This window comes from Colossoma macropomum, unplaced genomic scaffold (genome assembly GCF_904425465.1).
Source record: "Colossoma macropomum unplaced genomic scaffold, Colossoma_macropomum, whole genome shotgun sequence".
Classification (NCBI taxonomy): domain Eukaryota; kingdom Metazoa; phylum Chordata; class Actinopteri; order Characiformes; family Serrasalmidae; genus Colossoma; species Colossoma macropomum.
The window spans coordinates 30,912,526-30,937,709 of NW_023494798.1; the positions used below are offsets into that span (position 1 = coordinate 30,912,526).

Genomic DNA, 25,184 nt, shown 5'->3' on the forward strand with positions numbered 1-25,184 from the left:
AAAACAAAGTAAAACGTCCTGTACAGAGAACACACTTAAATATACAAATGTTAGTTTAACATATTGGAAAAATACAACGTAAAACATAAAATGTGCTGTAACTTTTGCACAGGTCAGTTTTGTTTCCAATATGTTAAATTCAGCAATAAACAGTAACCGTGCATTGAAGTGTACAGAAATCAGTTCTCTGTAGATGATGTGTTCACTTACTTACACTTAGAAAATCAACAAAACATGTCGTTTGACCAGGGATGCGCAAAAACATACAACTGTAGACAATTTTGATCCGATGACAGCAACAGTGTACATACTGTATATAATATCACAGCTGTTTGATTAGATTCTTTAGGGAACGATTCAATGCAACATAATCTGAAATTCCTCTACAATTTTAATTGGGTTATTTTTCATACAATTCAGAATTATTTTTAAAAGTATTTTTTTAATATAGTGTCCGAAGGAGCTATTTACACTGTTGTGGAATAAAGACAATGGAACACAAAAAAAGAAACCAAATTTTGTCTGTAGTTTTGAAAATCGCCTGACTTTATTTGGGCCTAAGTGCATTTTTTTCTCAGTTATTTCTACAGTTAACTCTGGACTCGAACATTCTGGATTTGAACATTCCAGAATCAATGCAGTTAAATCATAAGACCGACTGTCGCATTTTCACATCCCTATTCTTTATATGTGAACCAAGCTCCTGCTGCATTCTCTCCGTACAAGATGTTCAAGAAATCTTACTCTGTCTTATGATGTTTTGTTTAGCACCTGCACCTTCGCCAGCAGAGCCACCCAAAGCAGAAGACGGGACCAGAGGAGGCACAACGTAGGTCCACTTAAACCTGCTCAACATATGTTCTTCTAGGAAAGAGAATCTATTATAAAGCATTAACTGAGTTTTTGTGTGCTTGATGGCATTCAAGTGTGGAAGGAGAAACCAAGTAGGTGTCAGTCTGACAGCTTTTCTCTAGGGCACCGCTATGCTGCTGTCAAAGACGCAAAGCTACTTAAATGCATAATTAAACCGAATAACTAGATGGCAAAGGTAGTCCGCATGAAAGCATCGCCCACTAATGGTCAAAAAAAGAGGAAGTGAAGGGATAGTGCTTCACTGCTCAACTGATTTAATGCTTTTCAGTAGAATTTGCCCAACAAAGACCCACAAGCTTGGCTGTCAGTGTTGCTTTTGCTCAACTGTAACCATAATGCTTACTGCTTACTGCTTCAGCCTTATTGCTTAGGCATGATAAGCACAATGAGTTTCTCCCACTTTTCACAAGCTGTTTGTCGTGGGTTTGCAGGGTACAGGTTATATAATGCAAACTGCATTTATATCCATAAATCAGCATGCTGCTTTTCTTTCATTTCCAAGCATGGTTGGCTGGATTGTGCAGGGACTCAGTCGCATTGTGCCACAGCCTGTTCTGAAATCAAAAGAGGTAAGAGGATAAAACCACTTCTCCAGATAACATCCACCTACTGCATCAGGGGACAAGTTGGAAAAAAATCAGGGGGGTGGGATGGTGGGTTCAGTTGACCAATATGGACATATGAAATGAATATTGAAATAAATGTTAAATCGCAATTCATTCTAAACACTAATATGTATTTCAGAATATATTGTCATGTTAACCAAATTTATTTTAAAATACATGTAATTTAAAACGTTTGGGAAAATATTACACACAGAAATGTACCATGCAAACATAAATTTGTGTAAATGTATTTTTCAGATACATCTGAAAATGTGTGAAAATAGCCAGAATACTGTCTAATGCACTTTACTGTTTTGATACCTTTTGAAATTAATTTGTATTCCAGTATCTTAATTTAAAGTATTAGCAAATGAACCTTTAACATGACAAAAGAGAGCGTTGTAGGTATTGATACTCTGTGAAAATGCAGTTATGACTTAATATCTCATTTATTTGAAATACATTGTGTATGAGTGTCTTACTGCATACATACATGGTTAATGCAAAGAACAATGCAAAACACAGAAGTCAGTACCATTTAGTCACATCTGTAAACTTTGTTAAAACCACATACAATTGAAAAAAAATAAAATAAAATTAAATGCATTTTAAAAATATATAACATGTATTTTTTGGCCAATTTTATACATTGCAAAAATATATTTGATAAGTACATTTGCAGTATATTTTTTTCATATGGGAACAGTCATGGGAATGAGGTGACCTGTTAGTTCTTTAATCAGCATTTTATTCCCCCTAACAAACCTCTCCGCAGCAATGACGACATTTAAAATATCAGGCATGATGTTAACACACACCACCGTAACATTAGTAACACTGCAGCAGTTCTCATCCTGGAGTTGTAGCTGACAGTGTCGCATTTTCATGTTACTGTTTTACCTTTTATTTACTTAAAATATTAAGATAATCCCTGAAGACTATAAACGCAATTTGATTTATTATTAATTTCAAACGTCTCTTGCTGTTTTATGCTGATTATCATTCCTGTTTTTCTTCTTAAATTTTACAGATCTTGCTGTATGTTTAAGTGTTCCCTATGGCAGGGTTGCCAGGTACAGCAAAAATCAGCCCAAGGTTTGCTTAAAAGCCGACAACCAGCACCTGAAGCTTATTGTTTTCTCCCAGCATTTTCAAACTAGCCTAATTTGCCAGGAGAGCTGCGAACCTGGCAACCCTGACAGCGGGCGCTTGCTCTGTACCAATGGCAGCATAACCAATGAAAAGTGAAAGCATGTGGTTCTACGTAATCACCTCTTCTGTAGGTGTGTTCATGTTGTGCCATGATATTACTTGTTTATTTGGCATTCATAAATGCTGTGGGGTGGAAATCTCACATATGGATGAAATGAGAATATCAATAATAGAGCTCTACAGTGATACCACATTAATTCAAGGAGGATGGAAAGGGGAAATATTTTTTGTCTATTATTTTTACCGGTGGGACATTGCATTCCCTCACATCCTCCCTCAAATCAAGTCCTATGCACAGTGTAAAAATATTACATTTCATACCTTTCCTTATTCAAAAACTTGAGCTTTTAAAAGTAGTTCAGAAAAATTCATTAGAATGCGTAAGTCTAGATAAAAACCCACTGACAATCACTGTTTTTACAGCTTTGGCCACTCAGAATTTTAGTGATTTAGTGGAGCACAGCTTCTTTTTCTGCTGTTATTGTTATGACAAAAATAATAAAATACAATAGAAAATAAAAGGAAACAACGATAAAAAAAGTGGCACTAGACAACATATTAAAAGGATGCAAGGCACAGCAAAAACAGAAATAAATGAAGAATGAAGGGGGAAACTGGAGCATTGTTAGATTAGAGGGTACATGGATGTGTGCAGTTTTTTATGTACAGCCTTTTCTTGCTGTAAGCAGAACAAGCAGTCATTTAGGAGACCTCCCCCCGAGCCACCACAGGGCCCCACGAGAAAGTTTTATTTGCTTGTTTGGTTGGTAGCTTTTAATTATTACATTTTTTTTTGTCTTAATCATGATGTTAGTGGAAAATACATAATTGATTTATTTATTTCAGTAAAAAGGGAAAGATAATGCACGCATCACTTAAACCCACAGCAAAATTTATTTTATTTGTATTTTTATATAGTTTTATATATTTTTTGTATTTATTTTATTTTTATAGTCAGTACAGTTGTCTAAACAATTTACAGGATAGTTGTTTCTGGTTTACTTTAGACTTTTTTCTCATTTTATTTTGCATAGAAAAGAATATGACTGGGCTGGGTAGGGGTCCCCAAGTAGGACATCACTTAGGACCCTCAAAAGTTCACAAATGTTTCATTATTTTCTAGTCTCACATTTATCAGACAGGCCACAATCAGGATGTGTTTACAAAGTAAAGCATTATTCAAACCTGGTCTCTGTGTATTGAAGAGGTTTTTAGTGAATATATACTCACTACTCACTATATCTGTGTAGTGCTTAAAGGATAAATGCACCAATTTTTCAAAATTTCTGCATAATTCAGTTGCTGACCACTCAGTGGTCAGAGCAGTTCGATGTGAAATAGTCCACTGTAGAGAAACTTAACCACACTGATTTCTTTACAGTGGTGGTGACAGGAACCAGGGGTCACAAATACATATGTTTTATTTTCTATCCAAAACCACCAGTGAACCTACGCATGTCTTCTGAGTTTTATATCTGAAAAAAGTATTTTTGGGGGGAGTATTTTCCTTTACAGCGCGCTACATTTACCTCTCCACTGTGAATGGTTTTAAATAAATATGTTTTAAGCCAAAACTTTTTCAAAAAGTCTTAGACATCAGTCAGCATGTTTAACCATTTCATTTGTTCTTATACATAGACTACAAAAGACAGGGCTAGATTAGCCCCGTTGACCATTATAAAGCCTTTACATCATCTGTGACAGTGCAGTATGTGTAGATTTTAATTTGTTTGAATGGCTTCTCTTCACAGGAAACCTCAGATGCTGTTCAGAGCAGTAAGTTTCAACATTCTACCTTTCTTTTACCACCACACCCTCACACAGATCTAAAGAACCTGGTATTGACGAATGCTAATAGTTGACCGATTGCAGGAAAATTTATTTGTGAATCTCTACATTTTAATATCACCTGAATCTGTTGGATTTGTCTTTGTTTAGGTAAATCAATGGAGAACTCACAGATTAGACAAATATATTTTAGTCCATTGAGTGTTAGTGATGGCAGTGTTGCAGCTACAACCTCTCACCACTAGGCAGCTTCAGTGACTCTGATTCTTAGTAAAAATACGGTGCACTCTAGTATTAATAGTGTAGTAGAGATTGGAACATGGATGTCTGACAGAAACGTTGTTTGTTTCTGGGGATTGAGTTTGAATTTTAAATTTTGAAGATGTGAGTGAGGCAGATTAGACTGTCTAATTTAGTGTAGGTGAGCTAATTCAGACATTTAGCAGCTAAATTTCTAAATGGAAGGACAGTGGCTCTCAATCCCGCTCCTGTGGGCTCTGCATGTGTTTGTTTTAGCAGCTCCAGCACACTTATGCTGCGTTCAGATGCTCATCAGATAGCTAATTAGTAAATGTGTCTTCGCTCTCTGCATGTGTTTGTCCAAATCGACACAGACAACACATAAAATAGAGCATGGAGGTCTTTCTGCTTTTATTTTGCTAAATAACACATAGGGATGGTTTTGCTTCACACAGTTATGTACGTAGAAAATGGAAACGATTTGGATATACAGTCGTATGCAAAAGTTTGAACGCCCTGGGTCAAGTGACATATTTTGTTGATTTTTTTTTTAGTGAAAATATATTAACACATCCTCGACAGGGAACAAATGCAAATATGACATTTTTTCTCCTAATTTTAGAGCACAATGTATATTTTTTTCTTAATTTTCTACTTTTGTTTGACATATTTTGGGAAAAAAACATAAAATATAAGATGTGCCACATTTTATGCTTTTTCTCCAATATCGTCCCCTTGGGATTATAAGGTTCTGTCTGCGTTCTGAGCAGTTTTGAGACATTGAGCTTCAAAGATTTTGGATTCCGAATAGCAGAACTGATATGTAGAACACGCCACTTTAAATACATGAAAATGACAGACACCCTAAATGTATTCTAAATGTACAATACAAAAAATGAGTTTTTTGGAACAGGTCAAATGCAGACAGAACCTTCTAATCCTAAGAACTCACTTTCTGCTTGGAATTATAAGGTTCTATCTGGCGAAACATGAAAAGAAGCAAACATGAATTTTCAAGGAACACAAACAGTTCACTCGTAATTTTCTTAAAACATTAATTTAGTGTTCTAACAGAGTGTCTACATTATCAGAAACTTAAATTTCATGCTTTCTATGACGTTATGGCATTTATTTTTAGTATGTGTTTACTTTTTATAACACTGATTCTTGTTTTAAGACAAATCATCTTTTTCTTAGTCAAAAAAGCCTTGATTGATAGATTAAGTATAAAGGTCAGTGCTAAATATTTTGTCCAGTGCAGAGGTCAGTTTTAAGTAGAAACCATTAGTTTAAGTGTCCTTTAGGTCAGACAGAAACCAGCTACTGTAATAAACTGTCCCAGTGAGTAAGTGTAGCAGGTCAGTATAAAGGTGGTGTGAGATTTTGTTTTATATCAGAAATGTGACTCTAATGAGCCAAAATGTCTCATTCTGAGAGAAAGAAGAAAAATAGATGAATGAATGAAATTAATGTTTATGTTATAATTAAGACTCCATCTATTCAAATGTTTACTATGTAATTACCTTTAAGGCTTAACGTTTATAAAAATTGAAATTCTGCGACTTTTCGAGTTTTAGTAACACATTTTCATGTTTCATGAAGTTTTATAAACTTTTCCCACGTTACTGAGCAGTGCGACGACGTGACAAAGAAACAGAACCTGATTGGTCCTCTTGTGTGTATTAGAAGTGCTGATTGGCTCAGAGATAGAACCTCATAGAACTAAGTTAGAATTTGACCTTTTTGTTTTCTGGATAAAGAATCCAAAAATACATAAAACTTTAAAAACACTTCACACAATTTTAATACTTTGTCACAAATAAGAATATGTGAATAACTCAATTTGGACAAAAGTGTCAGATAGAACCTTATAATCTCAAGAGAGTGATATGTTAAATTCAGCAAATAAGCAGTAGTTGTACATTAAAATGTACAGAAGTGTGTTCTCTGTAGAGGATGTGTTCACTTATTTATGATTAGACTAAATAAAAAAGTGTCATTTGTCCAGGGGCACCTAAACTTGCTGATAATGTGCAGGGCATTGTCTCCTCAAGACTGGGCCTGAGAGCTGTTGTGGTATGAGGAAGTGTGTTGGGTGGAGGTGTTTGAGTATTGAGACAAACTCTAACTCAGCTCCTCTTCTCCTTCTGTTTCAGGGGAGAAGGATGTGAAAACCCCTTAAACATAAGGAGGGGAAGACTGGGAGAGTGACATATCTGCAGAGAGAGGGAGAGAGAGAGAGACAGGGAGAGAGATTAAATCAGCCACACACATACACGCACACAGTAGGGCTGCACAGTGTGGACACATTACTGCAATTACATTGCTACAGATATGCCATTCCCCAAATATACACTGATCAGATTGGCTGTATTTTATTTTGGAAAACAAAGTAAGATTAAAAATTTCTTTAAAAAAAATTGGTGGCTTACCATTGATATGTTTGTATGTCTATGGTAAAAACAACAGCCTCACACAAAGCTTCTGCCTTGCTGTTCATGCTACATCGCGTAGCAGCCATGCATGCTCAAGTGGCAGATTTCGCCTCTTCCTTCAAGTAGTATGCCACTAAAGTCATAAGCAAAAATACATACTGGTGATGTTTTTCACTCAAAAAGCTATAAACTGACAACAAGAACTAAAAACATAGTCCTTAAATACAAAAGTGTTGCAGAAACGTTCAGCGTTGCTGGCTGTGACCAAGATGTCATTGTTTTCCAAGTAATATATCAGCCTCTGTTTGCACATGAGCCCTCCTGGCAATTTCACAGCAATTATTATGGACTTTGTGAAGTTATATTGCCCCATCAGTCTTACTTCCATTTCGTCTCCGGCTTGTCTTCACACTTCAGCCCTTCCCATAGAATTATATTTAAATTCCTGCATAAAAGGGCCTTTTTTAACGCAAGGCACGCTGCATCTCATACTGAAAAACTTTTCACAGTTTGGGGTTACCAAGTGCTGCAACTGTCCAGACGTTGGCCCCATCATCAGGTGATTGCAAGTTTGATCCCCAGTAATGCTACAGCCATCCATGACTGGGGGAGGCCAATTGTGCTCTCTTGGCCTCACTCTCCTTGGGTGCATAGAATGGCGCTCCCCACCCCCACCCCCCCCCCCCCCATCACTCAGCATGATGCTAACCAGCACAGATGTCTGTTAGCTGACATAACGTAACTGTTGGTTAGTGGTTGTCCAATGACATTCCATTAGTGGCCGTTCGAAAATGATGTGGTGGTGCGCCACATGACTCGGAGGAAGCTTGTGCTTGCCTTTGCCCTTCAAGTGCTGGTGGTATCGTGTGATTGGGGGAGTCCTAACTAGTGGGTGGAGTTGAATATGACTAAATTGGGGAGAAATTTGGAAAAATATGCTTTTATTTTTGGGAGGAGACGTAGGAAGATACAGAGAGTAGGTCTAATAACCTGCCTTTTCTTAGTGAATTAATGAACATCTATTATTTTGGTAGTAAGAAATTAGTTTTGGTCATCAGCAGGCAGGTTTAATGAATCCCATAAGAAACAAAACCAATTTATGATCAGTTAGCCATGCAGATGGGCAAAAAAAATGGCTAATAATGGTTGTTGTACAAAAACACTCATTTTTGCCTGTTCTCAAACTGCTTAAAATGAAACCTCTTTGCTGATAAAAACGTATTTCTTAGTGAATGGCATGACTATTGGCAGTTCTCTGTGTTCATGGCCGTTGCTGACCTTAGGTCAAAAGCATCTGAAGTTCTGTGCAGTTTGAGATGCGCTCGAGTTTTAACCTTCTCCAGTTTTAAACTTCTCCAGAGTAACGTGCCGCAGTGAACTACATTCTATAGTGCAAATTTGGGTGATTGTACAGTTTATCCAGAGAAAGTAACCTAATGTTGAACACAATGAAAATGTAGATGAGAATTTGTGTGAGGGTGTTTATTTTGCCTGAAAACTCACATTTTATTCAAGGAAATAACACAGGACCCCCCTTTTCAGTTTATCTTTCTCTTATGGGAGCCCCCCTGCTGAGGTAGAAACACTGTGATTTGGTTAGATGGCTCATTTGTGTAGTGCAGCCATCTTCAATGCCGGTACTTCAGAGGCCAATACTGTGATACTAATTAATAAACGAGATATATTGTGCAGCCCTAATACACATACATACACATACACACTGAGATCTTTGCGCAGCTATAATGCTTTAATGCATTACACACTTTTCTTCGCTTGTTATCTGAGTTAGTTGAGTTATGGAATGATACCTTAGTGCTTTATTCAGTTCATTCAGGGCCTTTTTAACTCGATTGCCTATAGAAGCCAAGTAAGCTTGTTTGCTAAGCCTATCAATAACTTACAGTCACTGTGAAAGGATTTCAGGTTACAGAGAGGCACTTTTGCCAGCTATTATTCAGTAACAGCTGTACTGCACAGCACCCTTACCTGCTATTATGCTAAGCAAGTAAGCCATACTTTTCATTCAGCTGGTATCAGACTCCACAGCGAAGAAGGTTCAAGACCACTGATGTTTACAGTATTGTTATTGTTTTGTTTTGTTTTTTTGTTTTGTATTTGAGAAGCTACTGCTGGCTTTGCACAGGCTTACAGAATATGAGAAATGTTTGCTGCTTGTAATGATGAATAAACTATTTTTGCAATGCCAAAGTTTGTGTGGTGGGAGGTTAATATGCAGTAAGTAACTGGGCCATCTACAAAATGATTTCAGAAAAAGATCATAGCATAAATAGATTAAAAAAAATCATACATATTGTAATATTCTTACAAAACGTCTTTATGAGGAATATTTGATATTTGTTTTACTCACATTTAAGATGCATTTACTTTCCAAGATATATTTTTTGCCGTGTGTAGCTTTTTATTCTACAGGTGGTTGTAGAGAATGAATGTTTTGGTGTATAATGAATATTGTGATCGATCAGTTCAGATCTTTTTTTTTTAATAACACTAATTACATTTCCCACCAGGATTTTTATGTAAAATGTTTTAACGCTTCAAAACTTTGTTCATGTAGACTATAGAAAAAGTTGTTGGTAATATTTTATGGATGTTGACAAAACGTCTTGTTCAGCGCTAGCAGTAACAGTGTTTCTCAATTCCCGAACTGTGGAAAACCTACAGTGGAAACACTTTTTGTTGGGGGGGGGTGGGGGGTAGCACAGAATTTAGCATCATGTGTCAGATTCTAAATAGAAAGATCTCAAACTGCTCTAGGTGACAGTGATCTCTTGCATTATGGTTCCAATGAATATACAAATTATCAACAACAATACAAAATAATAATAATAATAATAATAATAATAATCATATATCAAATTAAATAAACAGCAGAATGTCCTCATCAGTAGGTCATGGAGAAGGCAGAAAAGCCAAAGCTACACAACTCCTTTTTTTGTCAATATACCAAAACTTTTATGTTGATGTCATTATGTCACTGAAAGTCATTTTGAGGGAAACAATCACATTATTTTACAAATTTTCATTTTATCGCTTGCAATTTGCACAGAAATTTGATGGAAGTACAGCTGCTGGTTGATTAACTTCTACATATGTCATTTATATTTGTGACTGTTGATTGGCTGGATTTTATCAACATTTTAGCTCTGAGGCTGATTTGCGTTTGCATTGAATATATTTGAGTTGGAGGTTATGTAGAAAACTGAATGAGAGCGAAGCAAAATTTCAAAAAAACAAAAGGAAGCAAGTTAGAAGAGAAGAATTTAATGAAAAAAAATCCAAAATAATTCCAAATAATGAGATTTTTTAGTTCACTGTCTGAGGCGTTAACACCAGCTGTTCTTTAGTTTGCTCCAGCCAAGAGGATTAAAAACACTCACTTAGATTGTAAAACTGTTTGTAATGACTTGTTGTGTCTAGGTTTACTTTACCAGCAAAGTACATTAAATACATAGACATTCACATTTAGTTCATTGTACTGTTGACTACACTGATAAAAAAAAATAGAGATTACCACATTATAGATAAGTGATTTTTTTGGAAACATGCAGATTATGTTTAGAAGGCCCCTACAATGGAAAATAAAAAAAAAAAATGATGTACAAGGTTAAAAATGTACCTTTTCACCATCACTTTCCAGTTAATGCAGTCCATAGAAACTAAACTGCAGCCTGTTTAGCTCCCATTCACACTGAAGTTATGAGGAGTGTTTCAGCTCAGACTGCTTTTTGAATGAGAAACAGTAAAGGGTAGCCAATCAGAACCGTGCTCATTTACATATATCAGTCATAAAGTCACAGTAACAAAAACAGCCTGTTTAATTCTAAGGGATAAAGAGAGGTTGGAATATGGCCATGCAACATGATTATGACCACATTTGGTGCATAAAACCACACCAATGTTATAATTGTGAGGAAAAAGAAAAATACAAGAAAAATGTGAATAAAAAATTAAAACCTGCATTACTCAAATTAGCACAGCTAGCACAGCTACTGACTGCTCTACTGTAAGGTTTTCATAGGTCTGCATAGGGAGACAGTTCCAGTAAAGTAAGTGACACTGTGACATATCAGGTCACATGTATGACACTGAAGTCTGAAAGGATAACGACTCAGTCGTCTAATGCTACATATCAACTTGTTGTTTGCAGTGGTGGACGAAGTACACAAACCATGTACTTGAGTTAAAGTAGAGATACCCAGGGTAAAATATTACTCCAGTAAAAGCAGAAGTTCCTCCCTTTAGACCTCCACTTGAGTAAAAGTGCAAAAGTATTTTCCTTCAAATGTACTCAAGTATCGAAGGTAAAAGTACTAAAAGATTAATTATGACTCTAATGTCCTATTATCATTTTTTTAACAAGACTCTTGCTTCATTAGCTCATTATAGGTGAAAATACTCCAGTGTCACTCTTTTAATAGAATGTCATTAATTAGTCTGACACTGATGTCTATTAAAATTATCAAAAGCACAAAACACTGAAGGCAAAATATTATCATTGGGTAGAACTGAGTGACTGAAATAACTTTTTGCGGACAAGTAAAATTTCGGTTTAAGATTTATTTGCAACTTAGTTTAAATAAAAATGAGTTTAAATTATTAATTTAATAAAAACTTAAAATTGCTTTTTAACACAGGTTCACAAATGAGTTTTCCTTTACTAAACTGCATCTGTAGGTCTCTGTTCATGAACATAAACTAGCCAAAACAAATTTACTATAAAATGAAATAGAGTTTGTATAAATTCAGAAAAAAGACACGTCAGTCAAAACTGCTTATGTACATATTTCTATATTGTGGTCTGTTTACGCAAAGTTAGGTTAGAGTCAGGAGTTTCCTCCATCATTATGTTGAACAGACACTCCCAAAATTTTACACTGCTGCACTGACGTTGAACCGTATACTTGCACTGGGTCGGTATGTCCAACAGGTCAAAACAAGCTCAAAACAAAGTGACCGCTGTGCCCTGATTGGTGTTCTTGCTTTGAGCTTCTTTCATTTTGACATGTTACGTTTTTATACACACATAAACCAAAAGGAATGACAGATTTCTCATAATGTAGTGGAGTAAAAAGGAAGATATTTGACTTTGAAATGTAGTGGAGTGAAAGTAAAAAGTCACCCAAAATGGAAATACTTCAGTAAAGATACACGAAAAAACTACAGTACAGTAACGAATTACATTTACTTCGTTACTGTCCGCCACTGGTTGCCTGCACAAATCTTCAGTGTCATTAAACAGATGATTTAGCCAAAAATGAAATTTACCTTATCTTACAGTAAAAATGTTTGGCATCTGAAGTTTGCTTCTTTACTTTTACACTGGAGCTATGAAGCTAATGTACAAAAATGAACAAACACAGTACAACGTGTAATACAGTGTCAGAAAGTACATAAGTAAGTCTGTTTGAGGTCACTGAACAACTCAACATGGTTTGAGGCAACTGTGTTATGATTCAGGTTTGCAGTTTGCATTACACTAATTGGTATAACACAGCTATATTAGCCCTGTAGCTCCAGTGCAAAACTAAAGAAGCAAACCTCAGGCAGTGAACACATCTCTGCTCACCAACAACATTTGCCGTGAGAGGAAGGCTGTGTAAATTAGATTTTTGGGCAAATTATCACTTTAACCAGTCTGGACGGCTGATGGCCCATGTTTGTCTGCAGTCTGCATCCTGCAGGACCCGTCAGACATGGTGCTGGAGGAGGTGGACTCAGACTGGGAGAGGCAGCAGATGGAGCAGAGGGATGCTGAAGCACAGAAGAAGGGAGACCCACAGGGAGTGCAGAGCAGCCCCCTGCTGGAGGCCCTGCCCAGAGTTTTGCCTGAGGTGTTGGCCATGGATCAGGAGGACGCTGAGACCCAGACTGAGGGCTGGACCCCGCTGGTGGAGAACATCAAACGCGAGGCTGAGGAAGCCGCCATGGTCTCCATGCAGGAGAGGTGAGGGCGTGACGTCAGTATCGGACTTTGTATGAGCCGAATGAGACCTTTGGGGGACTGCAGGATAATTAATGATATTCTGTTTAGTTCATGCAAAAAAGAAAAATTTAAATTACATTTATCCAATGAGATAGATAGATAGATAGATAGATAGATAGATAGATAGATAGATATCTGTTGATGATGGATGGATGGATGGATAGATAGATAGCATAATTCAGTAGTTAAGATGTAAACAAAGCCATTCGGAGTGGTTTGATGTGAAATATTTTTGTAGAGAAACACACAGACTCAGATTTCCTTACAGTGGTGCTGATAGGAACCAGGGGTCACAATGTCTGCAACACAAATATAGCCATTTTATTTACTATCCAAAACCACCAGTGAACCTACACGAGTCTTCTGACTTTTCATATATAATGCTGATGATGGTAAAATAGTGATAAATGTTAAAAAAGAAGTTTCCTTTGGGGAGGATTTTGCTTTAAAATACCCTGCATGTACATCACTGTGAACGATTATGAGGTTCTTAAAATGACGCATTTCACATCAAACCTCTATCAATGACATCTTAAGTACTTAATTATGCAGACGTTTTGAAAAAATAGTGGAAATCCCTTTCAAGTGATATTAAATAGCTCATGTGGTTTCTGATACTGTATAACACTGTTATCTATAAACAGGGACTAAATTACGGACAGAATTCAGGCTGCTGCTGCTGATTTTAGCTTTACTGTACTTTTATGTAAATTTGATTTTTTGCTATGACATCAGCGTTTTGTGTCACTGTTTTATGATGGTGTGTGTGTGTGTGTGTGTGTGCGTGTGTGTGTGTGCGTTCAGGTTGGAGCAGGAGCATTTGGAGGCAGCGCGGATGGCGGAGGAATTGGCCCTCCAGGCTGCAAAGCTCGCAGTCAGACAGCTGGAGGAGGAGCACACTGGACTTATCAACATGGAGGCCGAACTGTCTGAACCAGACAACGGAGAACAGTGAGTCACACACACACACACACACACACACACACACACACACACCTTATAATACACTACAATTCAAGATTGTAGTCACCATTCAAATTCAGTCAAATTATGATGGTTGCAGATAAAATACTAATCTGCTTGTTGTGATCTAAGGTTTCCAATCATAAGTAGTAGCTGTAAACCGTTTTAAAAACAGCAATAATGAAATTAATATCCAGAACAAAGTTCTTTTGAAATTAATAACCTGAAATTCTAATAAAACGAATTTTCAGAATGAAGCTCTTATAAAATCAACATCTAGAACACATCAAAGTTATAAGTGGTTATCAAATTTTGAGACTAACGAAAAGTGATTGTAAGCACATTGTAAGTATATTTACAAATTTATCATTTAATAATTTATTTTGTTGCCAGAAAACTTTGAATGAAACATCTAAAAATACCTTTTGTTGTATATTTTGTAATATTTAACGCACCTTGCATTTGGCGGACGCTCTTATCCAGAGCAACTTACAATTTGATCATGATTTTTTTTTTTTTTTTACACAGCTGGGCAAAGGTAGTGTTAGGGGTCTTGCCCAAGGACTCTTATTGGTGTAGTGGAGGGTCCGTGCCTGAGTGGGGGATTGAACCCTAGTCTAAAGTGTAGAAGGCAGAGGAGTTAACAACTACACTAAACCAACCACCTCTTTATCTGTTCAACCTTTAAATGTTTAATGTAAATGTAAAACTTTTCTTCAACAACACTAAAACTAAGCCCTTTGAATTATTTGTTTATATGGAAAGTGAATTAAATATTTTTTTGATTTATAGTTATTGGAAGTACACTGAAACTGCATCGGTGCTGCAGAGAAAATAGAAACTCACTACAACACTGTGCATGTTATTACATGTTATTATTATATAAAGTAACAGCAGCTTTAATACAAGTTATTCCAAACCTTTGAATACTAGTCTACACAAAAATACAAAAATGTCCAGATTACACAGCATCAATCTAAAATAGCCAGTAAAGGCCACAAAGCAGGACAATTCCAGCTTCCTGTAGGGCATCCTGTAGTGTAACGTCCTGAGTGTTAGTCTCGTCCCCTGCAAACTCATCTATATGTCTGATAGTACTGAGATCTAGGAGTGTGACCAAAGTGCTGTTTGTCTTTAAAGAGCCTGCGGCCAATGTTCTCCTTAATACATACAAACAGATAGTGCTCAGTATTCAAATGCTCACTGTTTGTTTTACAAAGACTGTCCAATATCCAGGAGGAAGAGAATGAAGAAGATCCAGAGTAAGTCCCTCCATTCCCTCCTTCCTTTGGCCTCCCTCGCTTCTTTCCTTGTTCCTGCTTCTGCAGATGTTTGACTGAATATGCCTCGCTTGTTGCACTTCTTTTCTATGCCATTCTGCACCAGTTGCACCACCTGCTGTTTCCTTTCTCGGCCTGTGGACTCTCTTGTGCCTTTGTGGAGCTGAGACAGTGTTTGTTTGTTCTCTCTGGCTTGTCGTACAGGTTGCAGCCACTGCGTGAGGAGAGTGAGGAGGAGAGTGGAGATAGTAAAAACGCTGAGTAAGAGCCTCTATTCTCTGAGCTGGACTGCTTGCAGCCAGCAGCCTTGAAGACAAAGAAAAAATAGCTCCCAAACTCGGACAATGCTAAATACATCAGGGGTCACTGTGGTCAAAGCTATTTGTTCCAACCATGTACAAAAACATCTGTTTTGGAGATTTTTGGCTCACAAATGAATCATCCTTTTGGATCATTTGTTTTCAACTAATTCACTTTTCAGTCCAACAGAATCATTTTTTACCTCTATGTTTGTGTTTAGTATAGAAGGTAGAAGATAGGAGAAAAGATAGATAGATAGATAGATAGATAGATAGACAGACAGGCAGACAGACAGACAGGCAGACAGACAGAGTGAGTGATTGACTGACTGACACAGACAGACAGATAGAGGGACAGGCAGTCAAATAGACAAACAGACATACAGATAGATTGATATACAGAGAGAGAGAGAGTGAGATAGACATACAGACAGACTTAATGACTGACTGACAGACAGACAGATGGACAGACACACCTACAGACAGGCATACTGATAGATAGATAGATAGATAGATAGATAGACAGACAGACAGACAGACAGACAGACAGACTGACTTAACGACTGACTGACTACCTAACAGATGGACAGACAGACAGACAGACAGGTAGGTAGATAGATAGATGACTGACTTAATGACTGACTGACTGACAGACAGACAGATGGACAGACATACCTACAGACAGACAGATATACAGACAGGCATGCTAATACATAGATAGATAGATAGATAGATAGATAGAGAGATAGAGAGATAGATAGAGAGATAGACATACAGACAGACAGACTTAATGACCAACTGACTGACAGACAGACAGATGGACAGACACACCTACAGACAGGCATACTGATAGATAGATAGATAGACAGACAGACAGACAGACAGACAGGCAGGCATACAGATAGATAGATAGATAGATAGATAGATAGATAGATAGATAGATAGTCAGTCGGTCAATTTAATGAAACTTTGCATCACTAATCTGTTTCACTAATTAGGCTTCCCTTTTTCATAAAGCCCTTAGTAAAGTCTGATGGGTTCTATAGGGTTGGAACAAATACCACATTTAGAACCTTATTGAGTCACAGCCCAGACAAATTAATATCCAGATGAAAAGAACAGCTCATTACTTGCTTTTGCTTTTGTGTCTGTAGAGTACAGAAGCCTCAAACTTATGTGCAGCCAGCCGTCTTTACAGCTAAACCTGCGCAGTACTGCTGAAGGTTGAGTGCTCGAGCCTGATTGCTTGTGCGCAGCCTGTGCTACATGCTCTACTGCTTCTAGCTTGCGAGCTTTTCAGTATTTTTAAAGAGACTTTGGGATTTCCTTTTTTTGTTGGATTTCCTAGTCTGACTATTTAAAGTACAGAGGAAGACTTTTTAAATGAGAAATCCAGACATCCTTTTCAGCGAGTGTGGCAAACAGTGTTATTCTGCATTGGTAAATCACAAAATCTACATTAGTGGAAACTTCAGGTTGATTATTGTGGGTGATTTTTGATTGCTCTGCCCTGTTAGCCATTGGTTGGCTGTTGTTGTAAAAGAGCTGTAGGTCTTATCATGTCTGGACAATACAAACCTCTGCCCACACTTCTCCAGACTATATGGATCATTCTGCTGAATTGGTTAAAAGTAAGAGTCCAAAACCCTGGACTGTCAACTGATTTGGACTTCAGACTAAAATGTTTTTGCTTTGAGTGACCTTCTACCTTAATTATGCTTATTTTATCAAAACAAATAATTAAACATTCTTTTTAGTCACTACCAAAACAATCATAACACATGGGCTCCCGAGTGGCGCAACCGTCTAAGCGTTGGCCCCATCATCAGGAGATCGCGAGTTCGATCCCTGGTGATGCTACAGCCATCCGTAGCCGGGAGTCCGAGAGAGCACAATTGGCCTCGCTCTCTCTGGGTGGGTAGGATGGCCGATGCTAGTCAGCGCGATGCTAGTCAGCGCAGGCGTCTGTTAGCTGACGTAGCAGATCTGGCGGTTGGCGCTTTCCTCCGAGCGCGTTCGGCTGTCCAATGACGTTGCGTGAGCGGCAGTTCGAAAAGAAGCGGTGGAGCTTCACAGGTCTCGGAGGAAGCCTGTGTTAGCCTTCACCCTCCTAGCGTTGATAGAGTCCTAACTAGCGGGTGGAATTGGAGACGACTAAATTCGGGAGAAAATCGGGTAAAAATTAAAAAAAAAACACTACTGAAACTTTACCAACTGTTTCAGTAGTGAACGTTTCGGTAGTGACATATTTAGGTAATTTTGAGCAGAAAAACGCTAGCCAGCACATGACTAGCAAACACAGCTCTGCAAAGTTGTACACACATTAAATCATCATAATTTTATTAAAACACACAAAAGGTTACCTAATTGCAGAAAATATGTGTTTCAGTAGTGACAGTTCTTAATGTTCTATGCTGATCTTCAGAGTTTGGGACACATTTACTTTAAAACAATGCTAACTGCTCACCATGTGGCCATGAGGGACAGGGATGCAGTCTCACTTTCTGCTCCAAAATGCAGGGGCCTGTGGACTATGAACAGGGGATTATGGGGACTATGTATTTCGGTAGTGACATGAAAACCTGAGACAGAATTTTTTTTTTTTAATTACATTTTTTTTTTTATTTAAAAATTAAACCATTGACAAATCTACATCTTTCAACTTCACTTTAAATGATTTGGAACAAACACCTCCCATTAGAAAGTACCCCATAAATTTTGTATATATTTAGCTTATTACTATCTCAGTTAGTGCATTGAGTTGAAATAGATCAAAACATAATCCTTGTAAATACCTAAGGTCTGAAAAGTTGTTTTTTTTAATACTGGTGTTTTTACTATGAGACCTCAGTTTGAAGTAATTCTGTAAAATGGTCCATATAGTGCATTTATAAATGAAGAATCAGTCGGATAGAACAGATTCAATTTGCTGAAGAAGAAAATGATACCTGACCATGTGGAAGCATCTTAAGGCTCAATCCCATTTCTTATTTTTACCCATACCCCTTGTTTTCATGCCTCACCTTGGCCCTTGGAACTGAGTTACAAGGAGTAGTGGTTAAAATCTCCCCTATGAAATGAACCCTCAAATAAAAAGAGCATTACTTCATTAACAGCTACTAGCGCTGTTCTGTAGGCGACCCTGCCAGTCTACAGTGACAGCAGAGGAGGGTAAAGTTCAGCTCCTCACTGCTGGGCTTTAGTTACATTTAGGGCATCATATGATTTCAAAGAGGGGGGCAATTATTTATTATCACCCACCCCTAATTCTTCAGTGATATGAAGCTGAAGTCAGATATTCACCAGCTTTTTGTCTGAATTTTCCCGTTTCAAGTTAAATGTAACTGCTGCACCATTTAAGGTGGAACGGAAAATTTAGCCAGCTAGCAACCGAGATATCAGCACACTACTAGCAATTTTTTATGTTATGTTATGAAAAAAATGACCATAATACATTGAATCATATTAAACTAAGATGATACGATGTTTATCATTATTTTTTTAACAGAGAAAATTCTCACATTTGTGGGTTTCTTTGGTTGTTGTGCAGCTGTCTTACCAGTTTTTCTTTTGTTCTCATATCACTCTGTTTGGAGTCTCTGAAAAACCTCCATTTGGAGGGCCATGTAGCCCTAACACTTCCCCCTACCCCTCTATCTCAGCAAAGATCAGGATACCCTACCTCGAGGTGTGAACGTGCAAAAGGGCTAAGGGCTAAGTGGTGGGGCGAGGGGTTAAAGTGGGACTGGGCCCAAATGTATACAACAGATCTAATATTTCCAACTTCAAGAAAATTACAGGATTATACCGATGTCATTACATAGCATAGTCATTAATAAGCTTTTAATTTCCTTTATAACTAGCCTTTTTATTTTATTTAAATGAAAGAATATTTCCCAGAGCAGTACAGATCATTGACTAAGTGAAAAGTAGATTAAATAATCATGTAATATTCTTAGAACAATCCCATAAGGAGATGTAGTAGATGTATTGCCTACAGTTGCTCACTTGCCCACCTGTTGGCCATGTATGCAGAGAGTCACTTGTGCCTAAAAGGCTGAGTACAGGACTTCAGGTTTACTGGCCGTCCTCTAGGACCGCTTTCTGCTCCATCTACAGGCGCCTAAACTTTCCATCTCCTGTTGTCTCATTTTGGCCTGGACATTGTTTTTGAGAAATGACCACAGATGCTAACTACTGGTTTCTCCCCCCTCTGCTTTGCCACGTGTTAATCTGACTCATCCCCTCTGAAGGAATGTAGCCTGCACAGCAAGCTTTTAGGCCAAGAGGCTGCATAGAGTTCAGACTGACCGCTGCATTCTTCATGTGGAATATACTGAAACTTTCTTTTTGTTACCACTTTCTTTTCTTCTGCAAACTCACTTGCCAATGTAAACAGTGCAGATATTAAGAGGTATGTTATAAAACATAAACACTAGTTTCATAGATTACATCCTGAAAGTGCCTGTATCGTGGAAAGCTGAATTTCCTTTGCTTGTTTATAATATATATAAATATACCTTTCACTGGCCAGTCCATATACAGTCCATATATGGAAAAAGCTTACAGTAGTTTAGCCCCACCCACTCACACTGAAGTTATATGGAGTATTTCAGCTGTTTGACTGAGGTACAAACATGGCTTCCAATCAGAACAGAGATCGTTCACATGCAGACACAGCAACAGAAACAACATGTTTAATTCTAAGAGATTAATTCTAAGATTAAGAGAGGTTGGAAAATGGTCATGAGCAAATTAGCTTTGGTTTTTGATGTGTCAAAAGAGAGACCTCAGGGAGAAAAATATAATAACAGAAAAATGAAGGACATGTTCTATATAGAACCTGTACTATATAGAACCCTTTTTGCAGGGCCATGGGGCCTAACTGATATGAAAATTTTGTGACTGATATTGATTTTTATGGGCTAAAAATCCAGATAACTAATAATATTGGCCATTATAATTTTAAAATAATATTTTAGATTTTAATTTTCTGCTACAATAGTCTTAGTTAAACTGCTTTACGGACTGAGTGTTAAGCAGAATTCTTTTTGGTTTCTTCTTTTTCTTTTATTACCTCTAATTTATCTTATTTTTAATCAGTTTTCTTAATAGAAAAGGATTTTTTAAACTAAAATGTCATTCTTGTGTTAAAGGCTAGGTGTTGATAAATTTAACATGTATCTGTTATTTTTACCATGATGGTGTTTCATTTTCAGATTTATTAGTTCATTCTGTATGGCTATATGGTCCATATAGTGCATTTATAAATGAAGAATCAGACCCAATCCTATTTCTTATTTTTACCCCTCCCCTTTGTTTTTGAGTGTCACCTTGCCCCTTGGAACTGAGTTACAAGGGGTAGTGGGTGAAATCTTCCCTACGAAATGGGACCCTCAAATAAAAAGAGCATTACTTCATTAACAGCTACCAGCGCTGCTCTGTAGGCGACCCTGCCAGTCTGCAGTGACAGCAGAGGAGGGTAAAGTTCAGCTCCTCACTGCTGGGCTTTAGTTACATTTAGAGCATCTTATGCCTTCAAAGAGGGACAATTATTTATTATCGCCCACCTCTAATTCTTCAGTGATATGAAGCTGAAGTCAGATATTCTCCAGCTTCTTGTCCGAATTTTCCAGTTTCACATTAAATGTAACTGCTGCACCATTTAAGGTGGAACAGGAAATTTGGCTAGCTAGGTACTGAGACGTCAGCACACTACTAGCGTTTTTTATGTTATGTTATGAAAAAAATGACCATAATACATTGATATAATCAATGTATTAATCATGTTCAAAATTTTGACAGGTTTTGTTGATTGAATGAAAATAAATATCACATTCTCTGCAGAGAACAGTGGCATTTTTTCTGCAAATTTTAGAGCACAGTTTCTCCAAACTTTACTGTAGGCATTATGCATTCCAGTAGGTAGCATTTTCCTGGTATCAACCAAACCCAGATTTCGTCTTTCAGACTGCCAGATAGTGAAGCGTGATTTATCAACCCAGAGAACAAGTTTTCTCTGTTCCAGAGTCCAGTGCTTTACGCCACTCCAGCTGACGCTTGGCATTGTGCATAGTGATCTTAGACTTGTGTGCAGCTGCTCAGCCATTGAAACCCATTTCATGAAGCCCCTAACGCACAGTTCTTGTGCTGATGTTGCTTCCAGAGAGCTCTGTAGTGCGTGAAGCTACAGAAAATGTATGATTTTTATGCAGTAGATATATCAGCGCTCCACTCTTTGACTATGCATGGTGCACCGCTTTGTGGCTGAGCTGTTGGTTCTCCTAGATGCTTCCATTTCACAATTATAGCTCAGTTGACCAGGGCAGAAATTTCACAAACTGTCTTGTGGCAAAATTGGCATCCTATGACAGTGCCACATTTGAAGTTACTGAGCTCTTCGGTGTGATCCGTTCTACTGTGAATATCTGTCTATGGAGATTACATGGCTATGTGCTTGATTTTACACACCTGTTAGCAATGAGTGTGGCTCAAACACCTGAACTTAATAATCAGCAGGTGTGTCCACGTACTTTTCTGTGGCTCATAATGGGCTTCCCAGGGTGCCCTTTACATACAGAGATCACGAGTTTTAATCCAGGCCAAAAAAATCTGTATCATTTCACTGATATATATCACATGTACACCGATCAGCCATAACATTATGACCACCTCCCTTGTTTCTATGCTCGTTGTCCATTTTATCAGCTCCACTTACTATATAGGTGCACTTTGTAGTTCTACAGTTACAGACTGTAGTCCATCTGTTTCTCTGCATACTTTGTTAGCCCCCTTTTACCCTGTTTTTCAGTGGTCAGGACCCCCATGGACCCTCACAGAGCAGGTACTATTTAGGTGGTGGATCATTCTCAGCACTGCAGTAACACTGATGTGGTGGTGGTGTGTTAGTGTGTGTTGTGCTGGTCTGAGTGGATCAGACACAGCAGTGCTGCTGGAGTTTCTACACACCTCAGTGTCACTGCTGGACTGAGAATAGTCCACCAACCAAAAATATCCAGCCAACAGCGTCCTGTGACCACTGATGAAGGACTAGAGGATGACCAACACAAACTATGCAGCAGCAGATGAGCTATCGTCTCTGACTTTACATCTACAAGGTGGACTGACAAGGTAGGAGTGTCTAATAGAGTGGACAGTGAGTGAACACAGTGTTTAAAAACTCCAGCAGCACTGCTGTGTCTGATTTACTCGTACCAGCACAACACACACTAACACACCACCACCACGTCAGTGTTGCTGAGAATGATCCACCACCCAAATAGTACCTGCTCTGTACAGGGGCCATGGGGGTCCTGACCACTGAAGAACAGGGTAAAAGGGGGCTAACAAAGTATGCAGAGAAACAGATGGACTACAGTCTGTAACTGTAGAACTACAAAGTGCACCTATATAGTAAGTGGAGCTGATAAAATGGACAACGAGCGTAGAAACAAGCAGGTGGTCATAATGCTGTGCCTGATTGGTGTATATTGTTCAGACACAATCACAAGCGATTAGTATAAATCAATATTAGCCAGCCAAATTATTGGTCCGGCTTTACCTTAGATACTCATATGTTATGCATCTCATATATTGACCCAGCATGCAGTATTTCATCTCACATTCTGTAAATTATTATGGCTAATTTTTAATATACTGTGCCACCATGGCAACAGTTTATTACAGATTCATCTCCCAGCATCTCTTGACACTGACACGGCATAACCCTCTTGCCGGTTGCCGTGGTGAATTATCCCTGCTTTGAGCAAACAAGGCCAGATGTACTAAACTAATCTGTCAGGGATGATTGGATATGACTCCCTGTAGATAGATATTGCATTATGGGTAAAAGCAGTGAGGTAAACTACCTGAGGCTGCTGATCCATAGAGCTCGAACTTGAAGCAGTTGCTGTCATCAAAGTGAGTAAATCTAAAGAATCTTTAATATTTTGACCTCAGTAAAGGGAAATTACAGTGATTTTTTTAAAAAATTGACATAATAATTCAGTCACTTAGGTAAACACTCAGTCTCAGAGTGGTTTGATGTGAAATGTTTTTGAGCAACTTACAGACTTCAGATTTCTTTATAATGGTGGTGATAGGAACCAGGAGTCACCAAGTCTACAACACATATAGCTATTTTATTTACTATCCAAAACCACCAGTGAACCTACAGGTGTCTTCTGAGCTTTTATATGAAATGTTGATGAGGGTAAAATAGTGATAAATCTGTAAAAATACATTTTCTTTGGGGTCTATTTTGCATCACAACACCCTACATGTACTTGTAGCTTGAATAGATTAAAAGAATTAAGCCAAAATCTTTTCAAAATGCTCAGAAAACGATGTCTCACATATCAGTCAGTGTAATAACCATTTCATGTAATAACTTTCTGTGAGGGAGTTTTTAGAGGCATTAAACTCTTCAGACGTCTGGTTCCTACCACCACCGCTGTGAACTATTCTGACCCAGGAAGTTTCTCCAGAACGGAGCATTTACACCAAACCACTCTGACTGGCTTTGTTTACATCTTAACAATTTATTTGTGCAGAAATTTTGGAAAATCAATGGACAAATTTCCCTTTAATATTGACTTGATTGACCATTATTCTGTCAAATTCTAAAACTTACTATCCAGTGACTATTTAATAGTTCAATAACTACAATGGAGTTAATTCATAAGATATATATTTATGAGCTTTAATAATCTTTAAAAAAATGTACTAAAAAGAAGACAGTGTTATTACAGTGTTATTATGTTAGTTTAAATTACATACAGTACAATGTGGTTCACTGTGCTCAAGGCAGTGTTACGTTCCTACAAAACAAGCTGTTTTCAGGTATTTTCTAATGTGATTTTTGCACGAGAGCACATGGATCAGCTTGTGTCTGCCTGAATGGTCAGCTGTCCTAATCCAATCATTCCAAATCTGATTTTTCCGAGGTCTTCCCAGTTACACTTCACATACTGCAAGAACTAATACAGCTGTATGCAAAAGTTCGGGCACCTCTGGTCAAAAGACATATATAGAGAAGAAACTCCTGCATGTTTTAATGCACAATTATTGTTTATTTTCTTAATTTAACAAAGGTCAGTAGATCTGTAGCCTGTGGTGAAATTATGGCACATTTTAAAAATGCCATATTTAAGTTTGTTCCCTGTAAAAGATGCGTTATTTTCACTTTTCAAAAACATGTAATTGGATTGGGAGTGTTCAAGCTCTTGCACACAACTGTATCGTGGAAAGTAAAAGTGTCTTAATTCTAGTATTAATTCTTAATATTTTTTTCATTATAAGATTATTGCAGGAATATTAAGATTATTCAAGCTCTTTATATAAAGTGATGTTATGATGTCAACTTATTTACAGCACTGGCAGATTATTTTTAGTTCTTTTATGCATTATTTATTGAACTATGCAAGACTTACTGACAAAATGACTTAAAATAAATATCTCGAAATGTATTGAAATGCTTTACAGTG

The 25,184-nt window shown here is 37.6% G+C and overlaps 1 protein-coding gene across 1 annotated transcript in view; it reads left to right on the forward strand.

Moving 5' to 3' along the window:
- The window catches only part of cngb1a (cyclic nucleotide gated channel subunit beta 1a), a 65,162-nt gene that overhangs the window by 14,791 nt on the left and 25,187 nt on the right, over window positions 1-25,184 (forward strand). Inside the window, exons 10-16 of the mRNA XM_036584800.1 lie at window positions 769-829; window positions 1,376-1,442; window positions 4,442-4,466; window positions 12,842-13,118; window positions 13,962-14,108; window positions 15,341-15,382; window positions 15,605-15,661. Of these exons, the coding sequence (XP_036440693.1) occupies window positions 769-829; window positions 1,376-1,442; window positions 4,442-4,466; window positions 12,842-13,118; window positions 13,962-14,108; window positions 15,341-15,382; window positions 15,605-15,661 (676 nt within the window). The remainder of the gene's footprint in view (window positions 1-768; window positions 830-1,375; window positions 1,443-4,441; window positions 4,467-12,841; window positions 13,119-13,961; window positions 14,109-15,340; window positions 15,383-15,604; window positions 15,662-25,184) is intronic.